We start from the raw sequence: 23,518 nt of genomic DNA on the forward strand, positions 1-23,518 counted from the left end.
CTGATTATTAAAATTTAATGAATCTAAACTACATTAAAAACTCAAAACTTAAAATTCTGGATAATTAGAAGTAAAAACATAAATTTAGAAAAACCAAAAACTTAATGAAATAAAGAAAAAATATACAATTAAACCATATTTTTTCATATACAACACACAAACACAAAATCAACCTGATAACCACGTGTTTAAGAAATAAAGATGATTAAGAGAATCATGTGAAAACATGTTACACTCACATGATAATTTTCTTTTAAATATTTGACAAACAAATTGCAAATTTCCACGTGTCATTATACCATTGTCTCCTTGGATAAGCTTGTTCTTGCTGCAAATCACAAAAGACTCCCACTTTCCCCTACCCAAAGAAGCAAAGCAATGCCTCTCCGTCTCTGAATATTTTCACTGCTATGCCGCGAAACTTCTGATCTCGGCCACCACTCTCTCTCTCTTTTTCTTTCCGATGGCCACTGTTACTTCTTCCTTCCATTTCTCTACTCTCACTCAATCTTCTCAGAGGAACTTCACCCTCTCTTCCAATTCACCAACCTTTCGCTTCCGCGTTCGTTTCTCATGCCACTATCTTGGAGTTCGAGCTTCCAGTTATGCTTCCAAAATGGTTGTTCGCTGCTCCTCTTCCTCTGTCACAGGTTTGTTTGGTTCCCCACTAAGTGAGGAAAAAAGGGTACAACTTTATACGAGTTTTGGGCATCTTTTGGTTCTCTGAGAATTGGGTTGTTTTCAATTTTTGTTCTTTTTTTCTCTAATGTTTGAAGTTGAAAATGTCTTTTAATTGCAGCGTGTGATTGTCAATTTCTTATTCTGTTTTTAAATTTGGTTTTGCAAGCTGATTTTTAAGGGTGGATTTTGTTTTTCTGAGGACAATGTTGCCATTGAAAGTGTGGTTGATGAGGTTTAGACCTAGTTTTATACTTTTTTTTTTGTAATCAGTGGATGTAATTCCTTGTGGATCTTTGTACAATTTTGACTGGGAAATTATCTGGATTGATGCCACCATGTTGTGCTTGTGATGATTTTTGTGTGTGTGTCAAACTGAAATTCTTTGCAGCTCTTTCTTGCAGAGATGAGTGTAGTTTCGATTTTCAATGTTATCATCAGGTGATTTGGTTTTTGATATGAAAATGTTATTACATAGAATTATGTTAGTGAGCATGTGATGTAGTGTCAAATGGTTCAAAAGTAGGTTCCTTTGTTGTTCTAATATTCATAGTGCCAAATGGGCGAAAGGAATAAAAGATGAAATGGAATCTTGTTATCAACAGTTGGTTATGGGTTGTTTACACTCTTGATCTGCAGACCCTCCAACTGTTTCTGAGACAAAGTTAAATTTTCTCAAGGAATATAAGCGACCAATTCCTAGTATCTACAACACGGTGCTGCAAGAGCTCATTGTTCAGCAACATTTAATGAGATACAAGAGATCATATCGCTATGACGCTGTATTTGCCCTTGGCTTTGTCACTGTATATGAGCAACTCATGGAAGGCTATCCAAGTGATGAGGACCGAGATGCCATCTTCCAAGCATACATTAAGGCACTGAAAGAAGATCCTGAACAATACAGGTTGAAATATTGAATAATTTGAACTTTTCCATTTCTGTGATTCCTGTTCCAAACCATCAACTTACTGATAAAGAATTGAGAACTAATAATGGCTATGAGCCACTGGAAACTGTTTCACTTAAACTCACAATAGCCCTAATGCTGTGTGCTAGGGGGACATTTGGGTGCTTCCAAACATGATTTTGAACCCAAAATCATGTTCTTAGCAGTTGCTACAAATTATGGGACATGATTTTGTGATTAGTGAATCATGTTTGGTGTGCTTTACTTCAAGCATGACATTGGTGTTTTTGCACCCAAAATCATGTTTTAGGCTGTTGATGGCCATACTATTGCTTAAATATTATTGAAGAGAAATTTGGCACAATCAGATGACTCTTCTTGAATAATAAATTCTGATGTATTATCTGCTGTTTGCAATTTGACTGCAATTAGAAGGTATAGTACTAACTGACACCCAGGGCACGGATAATTAATATCCTCGATTATTGCTGTGAAATGAAAAATAAAGTTCTGAATTTAATCTGCATGTTTAGAAGTAGAAGAATGAATTACTTTTCCTAAGACCTATTGAAGGAAAAAAGTTAGGTGAAATACAAGGACCATTGTCTCTGCTCTGTAAAAAATTGTTATATCAATTTCGTTGAATTTTTATTGTAAATATTATCTTCTATATTTCCCTCTACAGAGTTGATGCAAAGAAATTGGAAGAATGGGCTAGAGCTCAAAACCCAACCTCACTAGTTGAGTTCTCATCCAGAGAAGGAGAAGTTGAGGGAATATTAAAGGATATTGCAGAAAGAGCAGGAGGAAAGGGGGATTTCAGTTACAGTCGTTTCTTTGCAATAGGCCTATTTCGCCTTCTTGAGTTAGCAAATGCTATGGAACCAACAATTTTGGAAAAGGTTACCCAATTCATTTAAGGCATCATATATTGATTTTAAAAATTCATGTTAGGTATCATTATGCACTTTGACATCTCAGTTATGCTGACATCTTAAATGACATCTATCATTTGCCATCACATGAAAAAGTATTATTAAAAAAAAAAAATATAATGAGTCATGAGGGGATAAGACCAAATCCTTGATAAAAAGATACAAGACAAGCTTCAAAATAAACTAAACACCCTATACATAGGAAGTTGGTACCTATTAAAAAAATCCAAACTAATGCTAGGAAGCATAAAAGAATACCATTTAAATTGTTCCCTATTTAGCAAGTCCAAATTTATCAATTTATCAGCATAATGGTTCGCATCCCTAAAATTATGTGAAGCTTTAAAATTCCATATCACAACAAATCTTCAAACATTTTCTCCATCTACCTTCAAGAATCTAAGGAACAATCCTTTGTGAAGAGAAGGCTTTGCAAACTAAAACAAAATAACACTCTAGCCAAAGACATCTAAATCCAACACTCCAAAGCATACTTTACTACATAAATGGCCCCCCTAAGTTCAACATAGAAAGTGTTTTGAACTCCCTAAAAAGAAGAAAAGTTGTTAATATTCCCCCTGTTGTCTCGAAAAATACCAGCACAAACAGCCAAACTAGGACGACAACCCTTTGCCGCATCATTTGTGTTAACTTTAACCCAAGTAGCCATCGACACTCCCAAATAACTTGGACCAAAGAAGAAACTTTTCTTGACCGTATTGATACCAAAATTTTTTACACAAATCAGCAATGGTCTTATGCATTGATTTAGTAGAAAATATACCAGCTAACCTCACAAAATTAGAAATGATCTGAAGAGCAGAAGTTATATGAATAGGCTTTTGAAGTCTAGCATGGTTTCTCATTCTTCAAATCATCTAGACTCCACCAATAACAACAAGAAGCTTTATTTGAGAAATGAGAAGACTACATTTACCTTTTAGAAAAGAAATAAGTAATCATAGAAGAACCAAAAGTGAGATAAGAAAAAATTTGTTTCAACCCAGACCAAATTTTAACAGAAGTTGAGCATTGAAAGAATAGATGAAAAATAATCATATATTGATTTGATTTACATATATGTTTTTAACAATTTGAAGTTTAGATTGCCAAGTCTATTTCTCATTCATACCAGTCTATAAAACGAAAAATTCAAGACTATCAAACATTTTTAGACATCTCTTTTCAGGGCTGTTTGTGTTAGATGAGATAATAGTCTTGATATGATCTCATTTCTTCCAAGTTCAGGCCTCATTGATGGGTTTACTCCCATATTTTTCTTTAATCTATATAACATACTGATTTCATTATTTTTCTTCTGCTGGAAAAATTGTACGACATGTGAAGAGAAAAACTCCATCTTTTGTAATAAGCATTTAGGACTTTAACATTATTGTTTGCAATAGAAATCGAATTGTATATCAGCAGAATAAATGACTACTCAACGATTTAAGGAGATTTGACAGTGTATCTACGTACTGTGGATCAGAATAGTTGTTTCTATTATTATTATTATTTAATAAGTACAGGTGCATCATATATATATATATATATATGTGTGTGTGTGTGTGTGTGTGTGTGTGTATGTGTGTGTCCGTGTACCTATGTGTGTGTGTGTGTCCGTGTACCTATGTATGTGTGTGCACAGATAAAACTAACAATTTCAGCATAGGAGATGATATGATAATGGAATACTTGAGGATGCATATAATACTATGCTTATGAGTAAAACTATCTACTTTCTACGGCTTAATTACTTTCTATATAGGATTATTTGTGAATCAATCTCTGGTGTTAATCCAACAGCTTTGTGCGGTTTTGAATGTCAACAAAAGAAGTGTGGATCGGGACTTGGATGTGTATGGGAACTTGCTTTCTAAGTTGGTTTTGAATGTCAACAAAAGAAGTGTGGATCGGGACTTGGATGTGTATGTGTGTGTCCGTGTACCTATGTGTGTGTGTGTATGTCCGTGTACCTATGTATGTGTGTGCACAGATAAAACTAACAATTTCAGCATAGGAGATGATATGATAATGGAATACTTGAGGATGCATATAATACTATGCTTATGAGTAAAACTATCTACTTTCTACGGCTTAATTACTTTCTATATAGGATTATTTGTGAATCAATCTCTGGTGTTAATCCAACAGCTTTGTGCGGTTTTGAATGTCAACAAAAGAAGTGTGGATCGGGACTTGGATGTGTATCGGAACTTGCTTTCTAAGTTGGTTCAAGCTAAAGAGTTGCTAAAGGAATATGTTGACAGGTAAAATATTAGATCTCGGCATTTTGCAATGGTATTTAGTGAACTTAGTGAGCTTAGTAAGTTATCATCTTGCAATGCTATTTAGTGAAAACTCCCTTCTCAGGATCTACGAATATCAGTTGTAAATCTACTAATTCTTCGGTAGTTTAGCCCATTAAGCTCATGAACACATTATTCCAAATTTTCAATTTTTCTAGAAAATGACATTACAAACATCAGAGCAACGTACTAAACACTTTGGTATTAACTTTAGTCAAATTTGAGGAGGTTTGCCCCAGCCTATTTATGAAGCTTTTTAGACAAAGATTCAACATTCCATTCCAAATTTCGTATTTAGAAAAGATATGATTACAAACTTTCTAGTTATACACTGAGAACATTCGTATCAAGGTGTCTTTCTAACTTTTGTTGAGTATATGGGTAAAATATGTTTCTGGTTTCTTTATAACTTCCAAAGATCAATTTTAGTTTCTCTAAAAAGTTCTATATTTTTGGTTTCCCTAGTTTTGAAATACACCACTTTTAGTGCTCTTGCTACAATCTGAACCGGTTTTTATCCTATAGCAAGCATTATCTAATCCATTTGAAAGATAAAAATGATACATTTTATAATCAGAGTGATTGAAAACGGAAGACTTTTTGAGAGACAAAAACTGAAATGCAAAAGTTTTAGAAAGTCCAAAAACACATTTGAAGTTGTAGGAAGACCAAGAGCACATTTTACGCTAAATATTTTGTAGAAGTTATTTTACCACTGATAACAATTAGATCCCATTTGCTCCATAATGCTTGCAGTACCCTGTGTTTGATACCCATATCCTTGACCTGAAGTATTGTTCCAGTAGATGTTATATTTACCTTGTTTTGTTTTCCTCAGCAAGATCTTGACTCTTTGACATAATCTTTTGCTTCAGGGAGAAGAAGAAAAGAGAAGAAAGGGCTGAACCACAAAAGACTAATGAGGCCATTACACAACAACAATTTTCTAGCCTTTAGTTATGAGGTTTGCTCTGAAATGTAAGAATTGGTATTCTTGACTTGCTCTTTTTCTTTTGTTGGTCTTGTGCATTGGGTGAATCGGAGTGGGGCAATTCTATCATCATGGTTTTGTATACTATACTTGATCTATCTTCTTCCATGGTGATCCAGCTAAATCCTACTTTCTGCTCAACCACAATTTACCTGTCCAACACAGTCTTGTGTAATCTTTTCTTACATGTATTTTTTTTTTCTACCACACGGTCGCAGATGTATTTTGTAGTTCAAATACACACCCGGGAAAGCATATGATCTGGTAATTGAAATTGAAATTCTTCATATTTCAGAATCTTACCTTGTGTTTGGATGGAGCATTTCAACAATGCTCAGAAATTGAAATGCTTTGCATTTGAATTGCTTGCAATTAAATTTCCTTCATTTTCTAAATAACTTGTTTGGATAAAAAAATTAAAATACCTTAAATTTCAATTTCTTGTTTGGAAAAAACAATTAAATTTGGGAACGGGTTTGACGACTCAGATGGACCGAGCTGACCCACCCAACTACCCAACCAAATTGGTCTGACCCGACGACGCAGACGGGCCAGGCCGGCTGGAAAACCTAGACAGGCTGGGTCGACCCGATGATCTAGACAAGCTTGACGGCCTATACCTGCCGGTCATGCCTGTCAAGTTCATCAACCTGGCCTGACACGACCTAGCCTAACTCGGCCCGTCTGGTCATTGGCCCGGCTTGGCCCCACTAGGTCATCAAATCGACTAAACCCATCTGGGTTGTCGGGCCCGTTTGTGTCATCGGACTCAACCCAACCTGGTTTGTCTGGGTCGTTGGGCCAGCTCGACACATCTTAGTCGTCAGGCTCGCTCGGACGGTGTGGGTTGTCAAGCTTGACCGACCTGTTTGAGTTGTCAAGCTCGCCCGACCCGTATGTGACATCAGGTTACCCGATCCGTCTAGGTCATTGGGCTCGCCCGACCCGTCTGGGTTGTTGGGCCTGCTTGACCCGTTTGTGTCGTCAAGTTGGTATGATTGTATGGCCAGCCCAGCTTGTCATGGTTGTGAGGTTGAGTGAGAAGAATTTCAAATTCCACCTTTTTTTAGGGTATTTGAATTTCTTCTAATTTAGCTAATTGAAATACTTCAAAAAAATGCATGCATTTTAAATGCTTTTTAATTTCTCTATCCAAACAAAGTATTTCATTACAAAGAATTTCAAATTCTTCAAATAAATGAATCACCCTCTTGAATTGCCTCATCCAAACACACCCTTACATTTTTTGGAGTCAATGTCTAGTTCACATCTCGAATATTTCAGACAAACACGCATTTTAGATTCGTCTTTTCCTTGCAATTTATTGGACTCTGTTTACACTTAACCGAAAAGTGTAAAGACCAAAGTATATTGGATAGGAAAATGATATTTTAATCCACTTTTTTTGACTCACTTTTAACCCATCATTCTCATCACCCTTAGATCATTTATTTTAATATTTTGTAGTGATGTGATGTGATGATCTAAGGATAAGAGTGATATGTTAAAAATGAGTAAAAAAAATGGATTAAAGTATCATTATCCTATTAGATAGGCAAATAACATATTTTTCCCTCAACTTTACAAGTGAATATGGATTTAATTGAATTTTGACACCGATATTTGAGCATTTTAATTAGAATTTGCAATGATACTAAGTCATTACTCTAACTCCTCATACTCTTCCGAGTAGCCACCAAAGCTGCGTATAAGTTAACCCCGAAAAGAGAGGGATATTTTTCTTTCACCTCCATACTTTCTTCGTGCCCCTCTGTAAGCAAAGTGAAAGGACAAATGTGTCATCATCTTCTTCCCTGCACCCGTTCCTCCTATACCATCGCACCTCCATATTTTTTTTCCACCTGGTACCCATTTCTCCCACCTCCACCGGCGCTCTTTTCCATCTCCACTGGCAAAACCATCTTCCTCCACCTCCAACCAAGCCCCTTCCTCCATCGGCGCCTATAGTGCAAAGATTGACCAATACTAAGCATGGAAAGCTCTCATCTCTTAAAAAAGCATAGTCTTCTTTTCTTTCCCTGAATCCCGTGTAAGCAAAGCGTTAATATTAGTAATGTATATATTTGGCCATTTCACCTTAAGGTGAGGAGTGATAGGAGTGTGTGCTACCATTTTATCATTTTCAGCAGTACCGGTGCAGGGGAAAATGTGATAATATAGATTTGCATTATGAATTGAATAATTGGTAATGTAAATTTGTATTATGGATTACATAATCTGGAATTTAGAATCCGGATTAACTATTCAAATTTGTACTTATTGTACTATCTTAAATGTAATTTTGTATTATGAATTGCAAAATTCAAAATGTAATTTACATTTCAAATTGTTTTTTAGATTTGCATTACAGATGGTATAATCCAAATTTGCATTTTAAATTGTCTTTCAAATATGTATTATGAATTGTTAAATTCGAAATGTAAATTACATTACAGATTATACAATCATATATATTTATAGATTGCACAATCTAAAACTATAATTAGAGTAGAAGTTAAATAAATACAGGGGTGTATGAAATTTGTTTTAGAAGATATTGATATTTAGGTTAAACATATTTTTAGTTTATAAACTTTGACGCAAAATTAAAATTCGTTTTTTTATGGAACTTTGATACATTTTAATACCTAAATTTAAAAAATGAATGAATATATTTCTTTTAATCAATGATATTAATTTTTTTTATTTCAGTTAAAAAGATTATATCTATTCATTTTTAATATTTGAAGACAAAAATGTATCAAAATTTTATATATGGACGAATTCTAATTTTGGATCAATGTTTAGATACTAAAATTATATTTAACCTTTTATTTCTCTTCTAACAAACAAATTTTTCCCCAATGTGGACATGTCGGTTTACTCCCCTCAACAACTTTAATTCGTTCTTTTATGGAACTTTGATACATTTTAATACCTAAATTTAAAAAATGAATGAATATATTTCTTTTAACCAATGATATTAATTTTTTTTTATTTCAGTTAAAAAGATTATATCTATTCATTTTTAATATTTGAAGACAAAAATGTATCAAAATTTTATATATGAACGAATTCCAATTTTGGATCAATGTTTAGATACTAAAATTATATTTAACCTTTTATTTCTCTTCACAAACAAATTTTTCCCCAATGTGGACATGCCGGTTTACTCCCCTCAACAACTTTTTTCTTCAATCCTTTCATAATCTCACGCCAAAATTAGCCCTTACACATCGAGTCTACATGAAATTATGTATTACAACTGCAATTGCTGTATCCCATCATCCCAATGCATTTATCATGTTTACGGTCATAATAATTCTAGAAATGAGAATAGTGGTTTTCACATTGATAGAAGCCACAAATATTTAGAAGGGGTTAACTACGACTAATTAGTATAGGAAATTTCAGCTGCATAACACTATAATTGTCTTAATAATGAGGGACCTAACTAAGACGAGAAGGGTCAATATCATCTGGGATTTTAAATGTATCAGCTGCACCAAATTTCCGAAATTCCTCTGATGGAGAGGCTTCTTCATCACTGTCATCTTCCTCAACTTCTGGGCGTGGTGATAAAGGATCATACATACTTTTAGACTTGCAATTACCCGTGGATAGCATGTTAACCTGCCCAAGGTGAGAAATCTCAACCACAACTGTATCATCATCCACCGGAAGGGGTTGCTTCCAAGGCTCCCCATCAATCCTCATGAATGTATGATCCGCAGCACCTTTCCGAAACTCAAAACGGATTCTGTGTGCCTAATGAACAAGGAAAATGACAGATAAAAACTGCTATTTAACTTTTATTTCAGCCATCTTATAAATTGTAAATTTGATATAGATAAATTAATGTGACAGTCTCAGTAACAAACTGCAAAAGTATACCCATCATTTTATCATATCAAACATATACCTGAGCAAGACGCGTTCCATGTCCTTTTGGAGCATACAAAACAAGCCCATGCCACGCATTTCTAAAACCCACAATTTCTAGGAGGCCATCATCAACAAATGGTGGTGTCAAATCTCTCTGTATTCAATCAAGAAACCTTAGTTTTCTAAGAGAAAAAAAAAAAAAAAAACTAGCGTGAGATTATACATATTCACCAGTAGTACTTAATCTCAAAACTAGCAGGTAACAAATATTTTGCAAAGTAAATAAAAACTGCAGCATTAGCATATGGGAATTACGTCACTCTGCTTCCTCCTGTTAGGTGTACCCCATGGATTCAGTCCACCAGAAAAGCTGGGCAAGTTAAGACATACAATTGACCGGATACTGTACATTCAATGAAAGGATCGTATTAGGCGTTATTCAGCAAGTAAACATAGGCAGCACCCAACAGACAACAAAAGAGGGTGAAGTAAAAGTAAATTTCTATAATTTATCTTATCTGGTCGTTTATTAAACATCTATATACAATAAGTTTCCAATGTGAGTCAAAAAACTATAGCAACCACCATCAAAGCAATTTTGTTCTGAAAATTATTATGAACTGTAATTGATTGTCTCTTGAAAGTTTGATCTTTGGCTACTTGAAAATGCTATTCTTTAAATAACCTTATTTTTGTGATCTTAGCGTTTAAATGTTTCCCTTAAACATATATGGTTGAATATATAAAATGATTTACCTTGGAGGTATGTTTAGGTCTTGCCATTCACCATGCCTTTTCATGAATTTTACTTTAGCTAGTTGTGCTATGTTCCTGCATTAGAAATCAGATTAGATTAGCTTTATGTGGTAGGTACAGACGCATGCTTATTAAACTAGCATACAAAACACAATGTTTAAATTGCTAGAAATGCTCTGAATTTCCTTTATGAAACACTGTTACAATCCATCCTGTATATGAATTTTACAAATTAAACAAGAAAAGACAATCTAAAAGAACCCTAATATTATGAGTGCTGTGCTGATCACGTTTTGTTTCGACATATATCATTGTCAATGGTACGCTCTGATAAATGGACCGAGTTATAAACAAGACTCAACAGACATAAGCAAACCAAATATAGGATACCATTAAGTTTTGTTTTCTTTTACTTGTTATCTAATTTGCCACAACCAAATAAAGTTGGACTAAAAATAGTAGAGCGCTATTATTCTGATATCTCGCCTATATTTAGTTCAAACGCTTGCTAGTTCCAATCGCTGGTTAGTGACTGCCATGACCAGCATTACCGCCACACCAAATACAAACTTCTAAAAAGTTGGAAGGCTACCTTGTAAATGTGGTCATTTGGGAAAAAAATGTCAACTAGAGAATCTACAATAATACACTTGAACTATGTAAGAAAATAAAACTATTTTATTGCTAACAATCACATACATTACATTATCAGCATCTCTATTCATAACAAGTAAACCCTCTAAAATAAAGAAATAAAAACTTGTTGAAATGAATATGAAGAGGACTCTAGATATATTTTGTTTTAATCAATATAAAGATACTACATACAGATATTTTTATCCTAATAATTAGCTATTTAAAACACTTCTCCAAGTTGGTTAATAATATCGATCCTTCTCAACTTGTCTACAAGATCTTGAAATCTATAATGAGAGAACCCCTTAGTGAAAATGTTTGCTATTAGAAGCCAACATGGGTTGTAACCACAAGGTCTATGTCAAGATTATCTTTGATGCGGTGCATGTTGATTTCAATATGTTTGGTCCTATCATGTCTTATCATATTATAGACTTTACTTATGGCTGACTTGTTATCAAAGTAGAATTGCCTACAGATGTCAATCTCCACTTTAAGGTATATGATTTTCATTTATAGTCCTTCATATATACCTTGAGCAAGGCCTCAAAATAAACTTTTGCACTAGGACGAGATACAACATCCTGTTTTTTGTTCACATAGACCAGCAATATAGCGAGTTTACCTGTAAGAGTGTTTTTATGAATAAAGTATGATTTCCTTGACTTTACTTGTATTTAAGGAAACAATTGCTTTTGTAGATCTCCACAACATGCATTTGGAGATTGCTTAAAACCATACAAGGTTTTCTCAGAGGAATCTCCATATACAATTCTTCTAAAGCTCTACAAAGAAAAATGTTTTTCCATCCAACTACTATAAACCCCAACCAAAATGAGTTGCCAAAGCAAGAACAAAGAACACACTCAAGCAAGAACAAAAGCAGCAAAGACAGAGCAGAACAAAGAGCGAGCGTGAATGATTTGAAGGTAGCAACGGCTATGGTTGTTACTGTTGTGATGCTGACAACAGTGAAGCTAGCACGATGGTAGGGAACCCAATTGATCAAAGTTACAAATGTGTCTATTTTATTGATGAAAAAGCTTGAATAAATCTTATTCCATTTCATTGTCTTAAATGGTCAAAGCAATGCACTTAAATATTACCAAGTACATACTTGGATAAAGATCTTGGAAATCTAGAAATACTCAGCACAATTAAAAGTTAAGACCTATAAAAAAGGATATAAAAAATTGCTATAGAATGAAGATGGCTTAAAAATATATGGTCAAAGCATCAGGGTTCCAAGTTAAGTGGTGATAAGTAGATGCATATTTCACAAATGCATACAATGACAGGTTTTAAGGAACTGACCTATCAGCAGGGTGCATAAGAGGAGTAAGAAACCATCCTTGTGAGCATCCAAGCTTAGCATAAGTAGTCTAACGAGTGCATTCAAATCAACACCAGAATATCAGTTTTTAAAAATTTCTGAACAAGAGTACATATCTCTTCCAAATTTATCTAGGCTTTCCTTTCAAGAGTGAGAAAGTCAAAGAAATACTGTCATTAACCAACTGCGCATTGTTTTAGCATATAATTATAGCACTGAAGGAACAATTGCATACCTGATTAATCAACTGGTTTTTGAATTTTTCAGGATTCTTCTTTCGTTCTGAATGAAATGCATAAGACACTTGAGCATCCATTCCTACAGTCAACAGTGGGTGATAATTTAACAACCACTAAAGTAGGGTGGACAGATAGATAAAACTCCTCCAATATAATCAACCATCTAAACATTCCAAGAAAAGATAAAAGTAATCTGGCTATAAACAAGAAAAATAGCAATGAAGTTGACAATCAATGAATTTAATTTAATAGGCAGATTTGCATAACATAATATATAAGTACATATTAACATTTACCTTGCAGTTCAAGTTTTCTGTGTATATTTATTTATACATTTGCTAAAACCTAATCTATAAGAGATCAATGGATTGGAAAAAAGGCTAAGTTAACGCAACAAAGTGTCAATCAACTAACAATATTCTTCCACAAGTGGAAAATAGATTTTTAAAGTACATACACCACAACGTGAAGTTAAGCAACAGAAGAGCTCAGGAGTAACTAACTATTCTTACTTACCCAGACTGAAGTAATTCCAAAATCCCCCACGAAATGTGTGGCAACCTTCCTGAAAAGCAGTTAGCAACATCCTTTAAAAGGTCAAAATTAAAATTGGGTCACACAAAAATTCTTTGACAAGAACCGTCATTCCTCAGTTTCAATAACTTAACTCAATAGTAAAACAAAATAAGAAACCCAATAAAATCACCAGAAGATTTTATTATACTTGCGTGCAGAGTCCCCCAAATAACATGGTCCTAATCTCTATTTAATTGGACCCAAATGGAATAATGTTGAAAATAATGCGTAAAAAAGGTGTGCTTCTAGCATTTCTCACTAGAAAAAAAAAAAAGCATATAAAACTTTCATTGCAAAACACAAAAAATAAATGAAGGCATTTTTCTCTTTGAACTGACCAAATTGCACCGTGAATCAGATTTCTCAGAAGATTGTGAAATAGTATTTAGTGACTCATGCAATGTCTTACCATATTAAGTTCATCTGCTTCAGACACACGATGGAAGGCATGCAAAGAATGTGGTAGCTCAAGCGGTGGAATTGGATCACAGGAACCTTCTTTAGGAGCTCTCATTCTCATGAGAATGTGCCAGCTGAAGGTTAGGAAAGTGAAGAAAAAGTTATCAGAAAACAGCATTTTGTAGAATGTATGCAGAAACTGAATAAAAAATGTGTTAAACATTCATCTAATTGCTCTGGATTAAGGGGCATGAGGACTGAACTTGTGAGGTATAAAAGAAAATCCAGACATATTACAGAGTACAGCAGCCCAAGAGGAATAACAGCTCAAAGTCTAAGAAAATCACATTGCAGTGTCGTCAACACAGCTAACCCGTGAAATGAATCAATCAAAACAAAAATCACTAGTTTTCAATTAGGATTTATTACAAAATCAACATGTCTACATCTCTATACACAGTTAAGCCATTCGCAACTATACTGTCATTTAGCCCTGCAAACAATCAAACCAGGAATCATAACCTGGTCACATAAATTTATTGATCCAATATCAACTATAAGGACATACGAGTATTGTACTAAGAAAAATGACATTAATCTAAATGTCATCCATCTAGGTATAAGAATAATAAAATAATCTCAAAAATGAAATAATAGACCCAGACAACATTACTTGTCTATCTTTATTTCCTTTGCCTTCATCACTTGATTTAAAAAGGACTCAACTGATGCTTGATCTGTTGTCGGGTTCTTCTTCCCCTGTAAAGCATAAAAAATGTGTTTATTGTCAATGACTGTTAAAAACTTCCTACTTCTAGCATAAATAGAAAAACATTAAAGGAGCCAGAAACCTTTACATATACAGGAAACAAAATGGTTATTATATTAGGAAAAAAAACGTAAGAAGTTCAGGAATAAACCAACATAATAATAATATGCTCCCTATAAAAGTAATCAATCAAAGAATTTACACAATAAAAACTCTCGATATAAAACTGTAGATCTAATACTATGAAGTTCATGACAGAGACAAAACAGGTAAAATATTCTTCATGCACTTTAAAGTTTCACTATATGTTGTTCCTACCCAACCAAACGCAAAAGGCAGATTATTCCCTGTGCCCAATGGCACTGTGGCAATAGGTGGAGGGTGAGATAATTTGAGATCACAAACAACTCCAAGAAGCCAGCCGGCTGTCCCATCACCCCCTGCAACCTATAGCCAAGATACATATCAGAAACTCAAACAAAGATCACACAAGCATTAAATTTCCTCACAAACAAAATAAAAAATCACTACCCATTAAATATTTTTCTCTTCAAAACTCACAATTAACTTCAATTTCTTCATGATCGTTTTAGCAAACTGATCACCCTGTAGATTAAGGCTTTCCAAATTAGCATACACCGTTCTGAGAACCTTATCAGGTGCCTGCTCCCCCAAATCAAAAACCTGAAAAATTACAACTTCATGAATTTAATTACCTGACTTCTCTAAAACGAGCTACTCAATTCAAAAGGTAAAGTAACTTTTATTAGTTGTTGATAAGAATATCAACATCCATAATAAATCATATGTGATAGAACACCAAAGGTTGATTTTGTAGTTTACCACTGAGATAAGATAGATTGTGTCACCCAAAAGTCACTCGAATTAAAACAACTTGATAAACTGGAAGGATCAGACCCTTCTGAAGCGTGTACTTGGATTCACTTTAATTCTTCCATAGTTGATTCCAATTCCAATTCCATGTTGAAAGTCAAAGCAACAAATACTTGCTTCCACTTTTTCAATTTTTGGATGTGATTTTAGATACCAGAATCAATTCTGGTCTCCAGACTAGAATTAAAAGGGTAAATTAAAGCATGTCAACACCAGAAAGTCAATTATTAATATAAGTTGTTTTGACGTGAGAATCAATGGGCAATATTCCACGCACATACGAGAATATTTCACTTGAATTTTCTTCATTGAAAATCTCCATCATCAAAATCCCATACCCATTTAATCTATTATTTAAAATTTCTTTCTTAAGTTCCCAGCCTAAAATCTTACTGGAAAAAAAATGTCACAGAAAGAGATCCAAACTCATGCACATACTCAATAGATCCCAAACACGTCAGAATAGAACATCCACAGTTAATTTTCTGGATACGATATTCAATATGAGGTTAATTATCAACCTGTTTTGGATTAAGTAAATTGCGATAGGTTTGGAGGAGATCTCCTCCGAGTTGACCGCCACTCTTGGAGTTGACAAAAACGAGGACGGGACAATCAGGCTCGTGGCCCTCATTTTGAACGGGAGAGCCCGGTACGAGAATGTGGTCGGGAATTATGAAGTTTCTGATGAAGGAAGAAGAAGCCATTGCCTGGTGTGATGCCATGTCACGTGCAGCAGCACAGAGAGACGAACAAATTGAGGCGAAAGTCACGTGACGTTGCTGCTATGTTCCTCCGATTATCTTCGGATTCAGTTTGGGAATTTGATAGGGCGAATTGTGAGAATTGGAATTGGGAGTGCGAACAGAAGAGAAAAGAGGAATGCAAAGCAAAAAGTTGAGTTGACCTGAACTGTGTGCAAACGCAATGACAGCGTTGGAAAGGAACTACGAGGTTTCTTGTTTACGTGTTTGTTTGGTTGTTTGTGATACCAGTGGGGTACACGGGTAAAAGAGACTGAAGTAGATAGATAGATATATAGAAGTGAAAGCCTTTTCCATTGGATACTCAAAAAGCACAATATTATTTTTCTCATATATTATTTTTTTTTTTTTGTCCTTTTCTTTTGTTATTTTGATATTGTTGCATAAATTTTTAGTTCTTGATCATTGAAAAAGTCTTACTGTTTTATTGTTGTTATCAGAATATAAATAGTCACTTATCATTTTGGCATGACATCTTATATATTGCATCATCATTGAGAATAAGAAGAAGAAAATGACATAAAGACCAAAATAATAAATTGAATATATTATAGAATTGATTTATATATTTAATATAAAACTACTTTTCAAATTAATATTTACTATTTTTATGATGTCATCAACTACTATATATAATATCTCTAATAAGAATATATATATATATATATATATATATATATATATATATATATATATATATATATATATATATATGCCTTTGCTAAAGCCCTATACAATTAATAGCACTATTTCCTGCGAAAGGAAATCAGGATTCTTAAATATTTAAAATGGCAATGCAAGCTTAACAAGATAAATACAAAATAGGTAAAGTGCATTAAACAATTCTATGATTAAACGTAAGCAGAGAAAATCAAATATGGTTGTTGAGGCTCTTTTAAGAAATCACACCTTGCTTACTATGATTGGAACAAAATTTTTTAAGTTTGATGATATAGAGAATTTTATTAAAATGATGACAACTTATCTTAGTTTTTTCAAGGGTTCTTTAAAGTGTCACAAAATTTATTTTCAACAAGATTAAAAGGTAAAATGTTTTATGTACATAAAGGATCTTTAAGGGAGAAACTCATAAAAGTTTGTGAGGGTAGATTAAAGAATATGATAGGGCTTTGAAAACTTTAGAGATTTTGAATGATAATTTCTTTTGGTCACATTTGAGAAGGGGTAATGTTAGTTTGACATAATTTTTTTTATACACATTTAACATTTACTATTTTAATTTTCAATATTTTTTTTATAAGTTGTCATGTGGTTCTTTTTATATAAAAAAAAAATATTTCCCTTTGAGAAAGGAAAAACATGTTCAAATTTTCCTTTTTGTGAAAAGTGGATCACTTGTTTAAATGCCAAATTTAAAGTTCAACTCTATACTTTTAGGTTATTTCTTTCTGCACCCATCGAATTTCTTTCTGCGCCCATCAACCGGATTTTGCTTTCCGGAATACACTAATCAATTCTAAAAATACTTTTTGGAAGACACTCTTCCCACCCCTATTCTAGATGAAACTTTGCGAAAGCACCCATTTTATTCTATACCATTAGGTTGTTGATGTGTATCGTATTATAAAATTTCTTCTTCAAGGAGGTTGGGTAACTCTATTACTTTCAAGGAGTATTATGTATAATAGATATTAAAAATTCTTGAGTCACTTTTAAAATACATTTATGAAAAAATATGAAATTAAAATCTTACTTTGTATTGCTTATCATTTCTAAATTGATAGTCAACATAAAGGTAAATCTAATTTTATCTCAACTATTTAAATGTCCAATTACTAGGAACCTAAAAAATAGTAAAAATGTTTTCATATAATAGACCGGTCAACACCACTAAATACCATTGGCGTAAAAAAATCAGGTATTGGGCAATAAACAACACTCATGTGAAATACACTTATCTCACAAACAACATATAAAGTCAACATTTTTGCAAATATAGGCCCAATGAAAATATGTAGGTCTTCAAGTGCTTGAGGTGGTTTGAATGAAGTGTATTAATTTGGTTTGTAATATTGATAGGATAAGACTCATATGATAATAACATTTACAATCTTCTTTTGTTGTTTGAAATGACTTATTTGTACTATTTCTTCAATACCATTACTTGTATATAGTTTAAGTGTGTAAAAGGGTTGCAACACCCTAAATGCTCACTTTATAATATTTATTATTCATTGCTTATAAAAAAATGTGACATTTGAAAGTATCATGTCAAAAATTAAGTTTGTTATGTGTCAAAATTTGGATCATTTTACCTTAAAAGGTGTATGTGTCAAAATTTGGGTCATCTTCTACTTAAAAGGTGTGTAGTGTCAAAATCAAAAAGATTCTAATGTAAAAGATGACTTTAACTTTGCATGTGTCATATTATTTTTTTTTTTCTCTCAAATCAAACACCTTTATTTCTATTTTATTTCCCAATTATTTTATTTACTTTGTTTATCGATAGAATATTCGAAATATTTCGACTCATACATATTTATTCACTTATATTTATGAGGACAAAGTTTGCATAATAGAGAAAAAATATGCATATTGAACCTTTCCTCATATATTTTATGAATCTCTAAAACTTACTTAGAGTCTCTTAAACTTAAAAATAGGATGCCAAAAAATCCAAAAAAAAAGTTACAACAGCCTCATAAACCTATTTTATAATATTATTGAAATTTTATATTATGCTAATACCACACGCTTATGCAGAAAGAGGTATTGGTGCTTTAAGATCTCAGATAGTTATAGTACATACCTCTTTAATTTAAGTGTGATTTCCTGATTTTTCAGCGTTAGCTTAATTCATTTTTTTTTATACTATTTTTTTCCCTTCAATCGAACTAATCCATAAAAGAAAAGGTTGCTTAATAACTTTAAACTAACTCTAAATATTTGTAATGCATTTTTAAAATCTAGGCATCATTGTAGTAGGTATCTCTTGAAAACATTATTAAAATAATTGCAAGTTACTTCCATTCTCTCACCCCACTTAGGACCTTATTATATGTGCTATCTTTGCTTGAGCCAGAAGCTTAACTACCTCGTCCAGAAGAAACAAATCGTGTTACATATGCGTGCATGAAACATTATGTTTGGAACAAATTAACAAAACAAAAAATGAAAGATTCAAAGTTGGTTGCAGTTTTGGAAAGTATTGGCCAATGATAAAACACCGTATCCATACAATGAACTTAATAAAGTTAACATCAAAGTGATGGTAGGTCAGTGATTCAGGGAAGCAATCGCCATCAACACCTTCATTTTCTGCTATCTGTATGTGATCTTCAATGTCTATGATTAAACCAAATAATTAGGGCAAATTTTATACAAGAAAAAAATATTCCGAATACCATGTTGTTTGTCCAATTCAGCACAACACAACTTAATGCATGTTTTTGTTTAAGTTCACGTTTGAAGCTTTAATCGGTTCCGAATGGGGATTTTTTTTTTATTTCAAATGATTTTAATTTAAACATAGATTATGAATTTATGTTCAATTTGATTTGGTATCAGACGACATGTATTTAGTATCTATGTTTCAAATTCTCATGCCCAAAATATTTTTATATATTTAACAAATAATTTAGGGTGTCAAAATTTTATTTATAAATGTATATAAATTTGAGAATAACATAACAAAATTAAAATTAATATTCTTATTTATATACAAATTTTTATATATATCAAAAGTTTAGGCAGAACAATTCCGTGAATAACAATGAAGATGTGTCGCTAGCTATCTATTTTAATGCATCAAAATTAATATAAATATAGGTATAACATTATTATTATTATTATATAAAGAGAATTCGGATTTTTTTGCAGTATATGATTTATTTTTTCAATTTTATCTTTTTTAAAATTAAAATAATTGTCTTACAAATTTTATTCTTCAAGTGAATTTTTTTTAATTTAACTATTTTTTTATTTGACTTTTTTCCTTAGTATATAGTTTTAAACTAAAATATCTATTATAAAAAATTATTACCTATAAAATAAATAAAAACTATCTATAATAAAATTGTAAAAATAAATTTATATTTAATTTTATAGTTATAATTTTTTATTTTTTATTATCATAAAAAGATAAAAACACTAAGACATGTGTTTTTAATAATGTATTTATTTTATAAATTATCTTTTAACTTAAAAATGTTCATGTTTAATTTTTTATGTGAGTTATTTAATATATGGTTATGTAAGATCATAACAATATTAACATACAACAAGGTTAGCTATTTTTTAAAATATTATTACTGTTATTTTAGAATGTCTAAATTTATTTACATTAATATTTTATTGAGTAATTTTATTTGAATCATATTTAAAGATTTTTTTATCTAAGTTTAAATTTTAAACAATTATTCTCAAATATTTTGTTCAAATTTTTTAAAAATTAAAATACAAAAATATTTCTGAATATTCATAAAAATCCGTAGGTATGAAAAAAAATCTATAAATTTTCAACCGTTAACAAGATTGATTCTTTTAGACGGGACGGATACAATGTAATTAGTTTTAGAGTAACATTACAAATTTGGTTTCCAACAAAAACACTTGGTCCACTGAGAGATTTTTAACCAATATTTTGTGGGTGTTAAAATTTTGGTTGAATTAATTTTTTGCTCATATTTTTTTCTAAAAATGTTAAGTTGGTCTTCTAGTTATTTTAGTCTTAATTTAGTTTCGATTTTTTTAAAATTAGTACAATTTGATCCTTTTCATTAAATTCTTTAAAGCGAATCAAGAATTTTTTATCAAAATTGACACCAAGATTATGTCACCAACAAAGTAAATTATTTTTATTCACAACCTCAATTTTGATGAAAAACTTTGATGTGTTTCAAAAAATTTAACAAAAAAACAAATTGTATCAATTATTCAAAAATCGGGATCAAATTGAAACTAAAAATAACTCGATGACTAACTTGATATTTTTGAACGAAAATAATAATTAAACCCAAAATAACTTTTATATAAAAAAAAATCACTGTATTTAATTTTTTATTATAATAAAAAATAATAAAATTATTATTATTGTCATTCTTATAATTATAAAATTAAATATAAATATTTTTTTTATTTTACTATAATTAATCTTCATTTATTATGATTAAGTTTAAAAAACCAATCAAATTGAAAAAGAGTAATAGTTAAATTAAACAAAGGATCACTTAAGAGATTAATAAAATAATTATTTCAATTTTAAAAAATTATTTAAAAGATAAAAATTAAAAAAAGAAAAGTTTTATTTTATATAAATATAGATATATAAAAATTTGTAAAAATACATTTTTAAAAGAAATGTTTCAAATTATATATTAAATTATATAAATAAAAAAATTTGGAAGGCATGACCTTCTATATATATGAAGGTCCGTCATTGACTTGGTCAAAGATTATTGTAAGTTGTAGGTATCTTTTTTATTTACTTTTATTAATGTAAACTATTCTATTATTTTATCTTTAAATTTTATAACTATTTTTTCCGTTCAATTAACTGTTATTATAATAAAATTATAAAAATAACTTTTTTTAACTATATTTTATGGATATTTTGTGTAATTTAATAATATTTTTTGTTTTAATAATTATGATAATTTCTTTTTATATTTCATTATTGTAATAAAAAAGTGGATGCACATGTTTTCACTAACAAAAAAGAACTTTTATAATGTTACTCAAGACATTAGGAATTTAAAGAAATTGACCTAAAATATGACTGATGACATTATTGTAATTAAAATTACAAAAATGATGTTGGTCCACATTATATTAAATTTGATGTCGAATCGATGTCAATTGACATCAATGTGTCCTAAAATTGACGTCAAAAGGTTTTATGATGTTGACCACACTCTCGTTCGATGTCAAACTCGTTTTAAAAAACATAAAAGAAATAGTGTGAGACCGTTTGGACAAAATCTCTTCGGTTTTCTTTCTTTTTTGCACAAAAGTTTTCCCAACAATCGATTTTCATCTTCAATCCACCTCACTTCATGTTAACGTTGTGGTGGTCGTTTGGGCTCAATCTTTCATTCCTTCCAAATATATTTCACAAAGGTTGGTGTCTTCTCATCTTCTTTCCCACTTTTAGGGTTTTGTAAAATAGGTAGAGTGTTTTAAGATTACAAATTGATCTCATATATTAGAGTTGTGGTGGTGAGAAACTTCAAAAGATCATAACTTTTGCAATGAACTTCAGATGAAGACACTCAAAAAATGAAAGTTGTTGAAAATGGGTGATGAATGTGTTGGCCAATACCCAAAGGAGGTTAAGGTTATGAAATTTTCAAAAATCCATTGTTTGAGGTTTTTTTGTCTTATTTTTCACCATTTTTTCATAATTTACAACTTTATTTGTGATATTCAAAGTATTTAGAAGGTTATGACTTTTTTTTGTATATCTTGTATTGTATATTGATTTCCTATGGGTTTAGTGTAGGAAAATATTGATGAAAAAAACAAAAAAAAAAACTCACAAATTGACTTTTGTTGTCCACTAGTGTAAAACATATACATTAGATCGGTTCTGGAGCACATATTAAATCGATTTTGTAACCGATCTAATATACAACGATGCAATATGTCTAAGAGATATTAGATCGGTTTTAAAACAACCTATCTAATACTTTAAACTGGAAAGGAAAAACAGATGTGTACTCACACTCTTTGTCTCAACTTGAATGCCTGAAATTCAATAGGTATACACAACAATTAAAGATAAATGAGCAATACAAATTACACAAAAAATAGAAAACAACTCCACAAAAATTCAGATTTCCATTCCCAAATCAAAATGAACACCGAAGAGAAAATAATTCCAAAAAATTAAACATTCATCTGAGCATCTCTATATGGTTTCAATAGACCATTAGCCTACCCCTAATCATCCTTGGAATAAACCCAAATCAAGAAAAAACAAAACAGATAAATAGAGGGGAGGAGAGTTAGAGTACAGGAGGCGCGAGCAGTGGCACAGAGAGAAGAGAAGAGAGCTTGGAGCTTGGGCGGCAATGGCAGCATTAGGGCCCGTGGGTGGAGAAAACATTGGTGAGAAAAGGTTATGACCAGTGGTGAGTGGTGGAGGCACGAGAGAGAAGAGAACCGATTAAAATTAGATCAGTTATATGTGAATATTAGATTAACTATATAAAAAATCGATTAAAATTCATATATTATATCGATTAAAAATTCAATCGATTTTATATGCTTTCCAGTATTTACAAATTTATCACTGTGTTTTTTTTAAATCGATTTTCACATAATTGATTTAATATCCTATTTTAGAATGTGGTGCTTGCAACATACGTGAATTAACATCTGCTATAAATTGAATAAATGTTGATTGATTTCTGTTTAGAAACAACAAACAAATTTAATGTCACCCTCTATGATATCAAAACTTCAAAAGACGTGAAAAATCTAT

At 31.6% G+C, this 23,518-nt stretch overlaps 2 protein-coding genes across 3 annotated transcripts; one reads left to right on the forward strand and one right to left on the reverse strand.

Moving 5' to 3' along the window:
- Positions 1-332: 332 nt before the first annotated feature.
- Positions 333-6,123, forward strand: LOC114169906 (protein THYLAKOID FORMATION1, chloroplastic-like). 2 transcript variants are annotated; one of them, XM_028055294.1, is made up of 5 exons: positions 334-650; positions 1,318-1,585; positions 2,274-2,490; positions 4,678-4,793; positions 5,708-6,123. In XM_028055294.1, exons 1-5 carry the CDS (start codon positions 464-466, stop codon positions 5,787-5,789), a joined length of 870 nt encoding a protein of 289 aa, XP_027911095.1. In that variant the 5' UTR covers positions 334-463; the 3' UTR covers positions 5,790-6,123. The 2 variants fall into 2 exon arrangements, with proteins under 2 accessions (XP_027911094.1, XP_027911095.1); XM_028055293.1 differs by lacking the exons at positions 4,678-4,793; positions 5,708-6,123 and adding an exon at positions 4,330-4,637 and having other exon boundaries at positions 333-650.
- A 2,868-nt stretch (positions 6,124-8,991) lies between these two features.
- On the reverse strand, positions 8,992-16,310 carry LOC114170082 (diacylglycerol kinase 5-like). The gene is made up of 12 exons (XM_028055562.1): positions 15,832-16,310; positions 14,978-15,100; positions 14,735-14,863; positions 14,321-14,406; positions 13,658-13,781; positions 13,189-13,237; positions 12,669-12,751; positions 12,415-12,482; positions 10,465-10,539; positions 10,024-10,111; positions 9,746-9,862; positions 8,992-9,591 (listed from the first exon to the last, which is right to left on the reverse strand). The coding sequence occupies exons 1-12, from the start codon at positions 16,033-16,035 to the stop codon at positions 9,274-9,276; spliced, it is 1,464 nt and encodes a 487-aa protein (XP_027911363.1). The 5' UTR covers positions 16,036-16,310; the 3' UTR covers positions 8,992-9,273.
- Positions 16,311-23,518: the final 7,208 nt, after the last annotated feature.

This window comes from Vigna unguiculata, chromosome 11 (assembly GCF_004118075.2).
Source record: "Vigna unguiculata cultivar IT97K-499-35 chromosome 11, ASM411807v1, whole genome shotgun sequence".
Taxonomy (NCBI): Eukaryota; Viridiplantae; Streptophyta; class Magnoliopsida; order Fabales; family Fabaceae; genus Vigna; species Vigna unguiculata.

Coding starts and splice junctions, on each gene's coding strand:
- LOC114170082 (XM_028055562.1), bottom strand. CDS start 16,035: ATGGCATCACACCAGGCAATGGCTTCTTCTTCCTTCATCAGAAACTTC. Junction 13,238..13,657: donor AAGCAGATGAACTTAATATG/GTAAGACATTGC, acceptor ACTGCTTTTCAG/GAAGGTTGCCACACATTTCG. Junction 9,863..10,023: donor ACAGGAGGAAGCAGAGTGAC/GTAATTCCCATA, acceptor GATTGAATACAG/AGAGATTTGACACCACCATT.
- LOC114169906 (XM_028055293.1), top strand. CDS start 464: ATGGCCACTGTTACTTCTTCCTTCCATTTCTCTACTCTCACTCAATCT. Junction 651..1,317: donor CTCCTCTTCCTCTGTCACAG/GTTTGTTTGGTT, acceptor CTTGATCTGCAG/ACCCTCCAACTGTTTCTGAG. Junction 1,586..2,273: donor GAAGATCCTGAACAATACAG/GTTGAAATATTG, acceptor TTCCCTCTACAG/AGTTGATGCAAAGAAATTGG.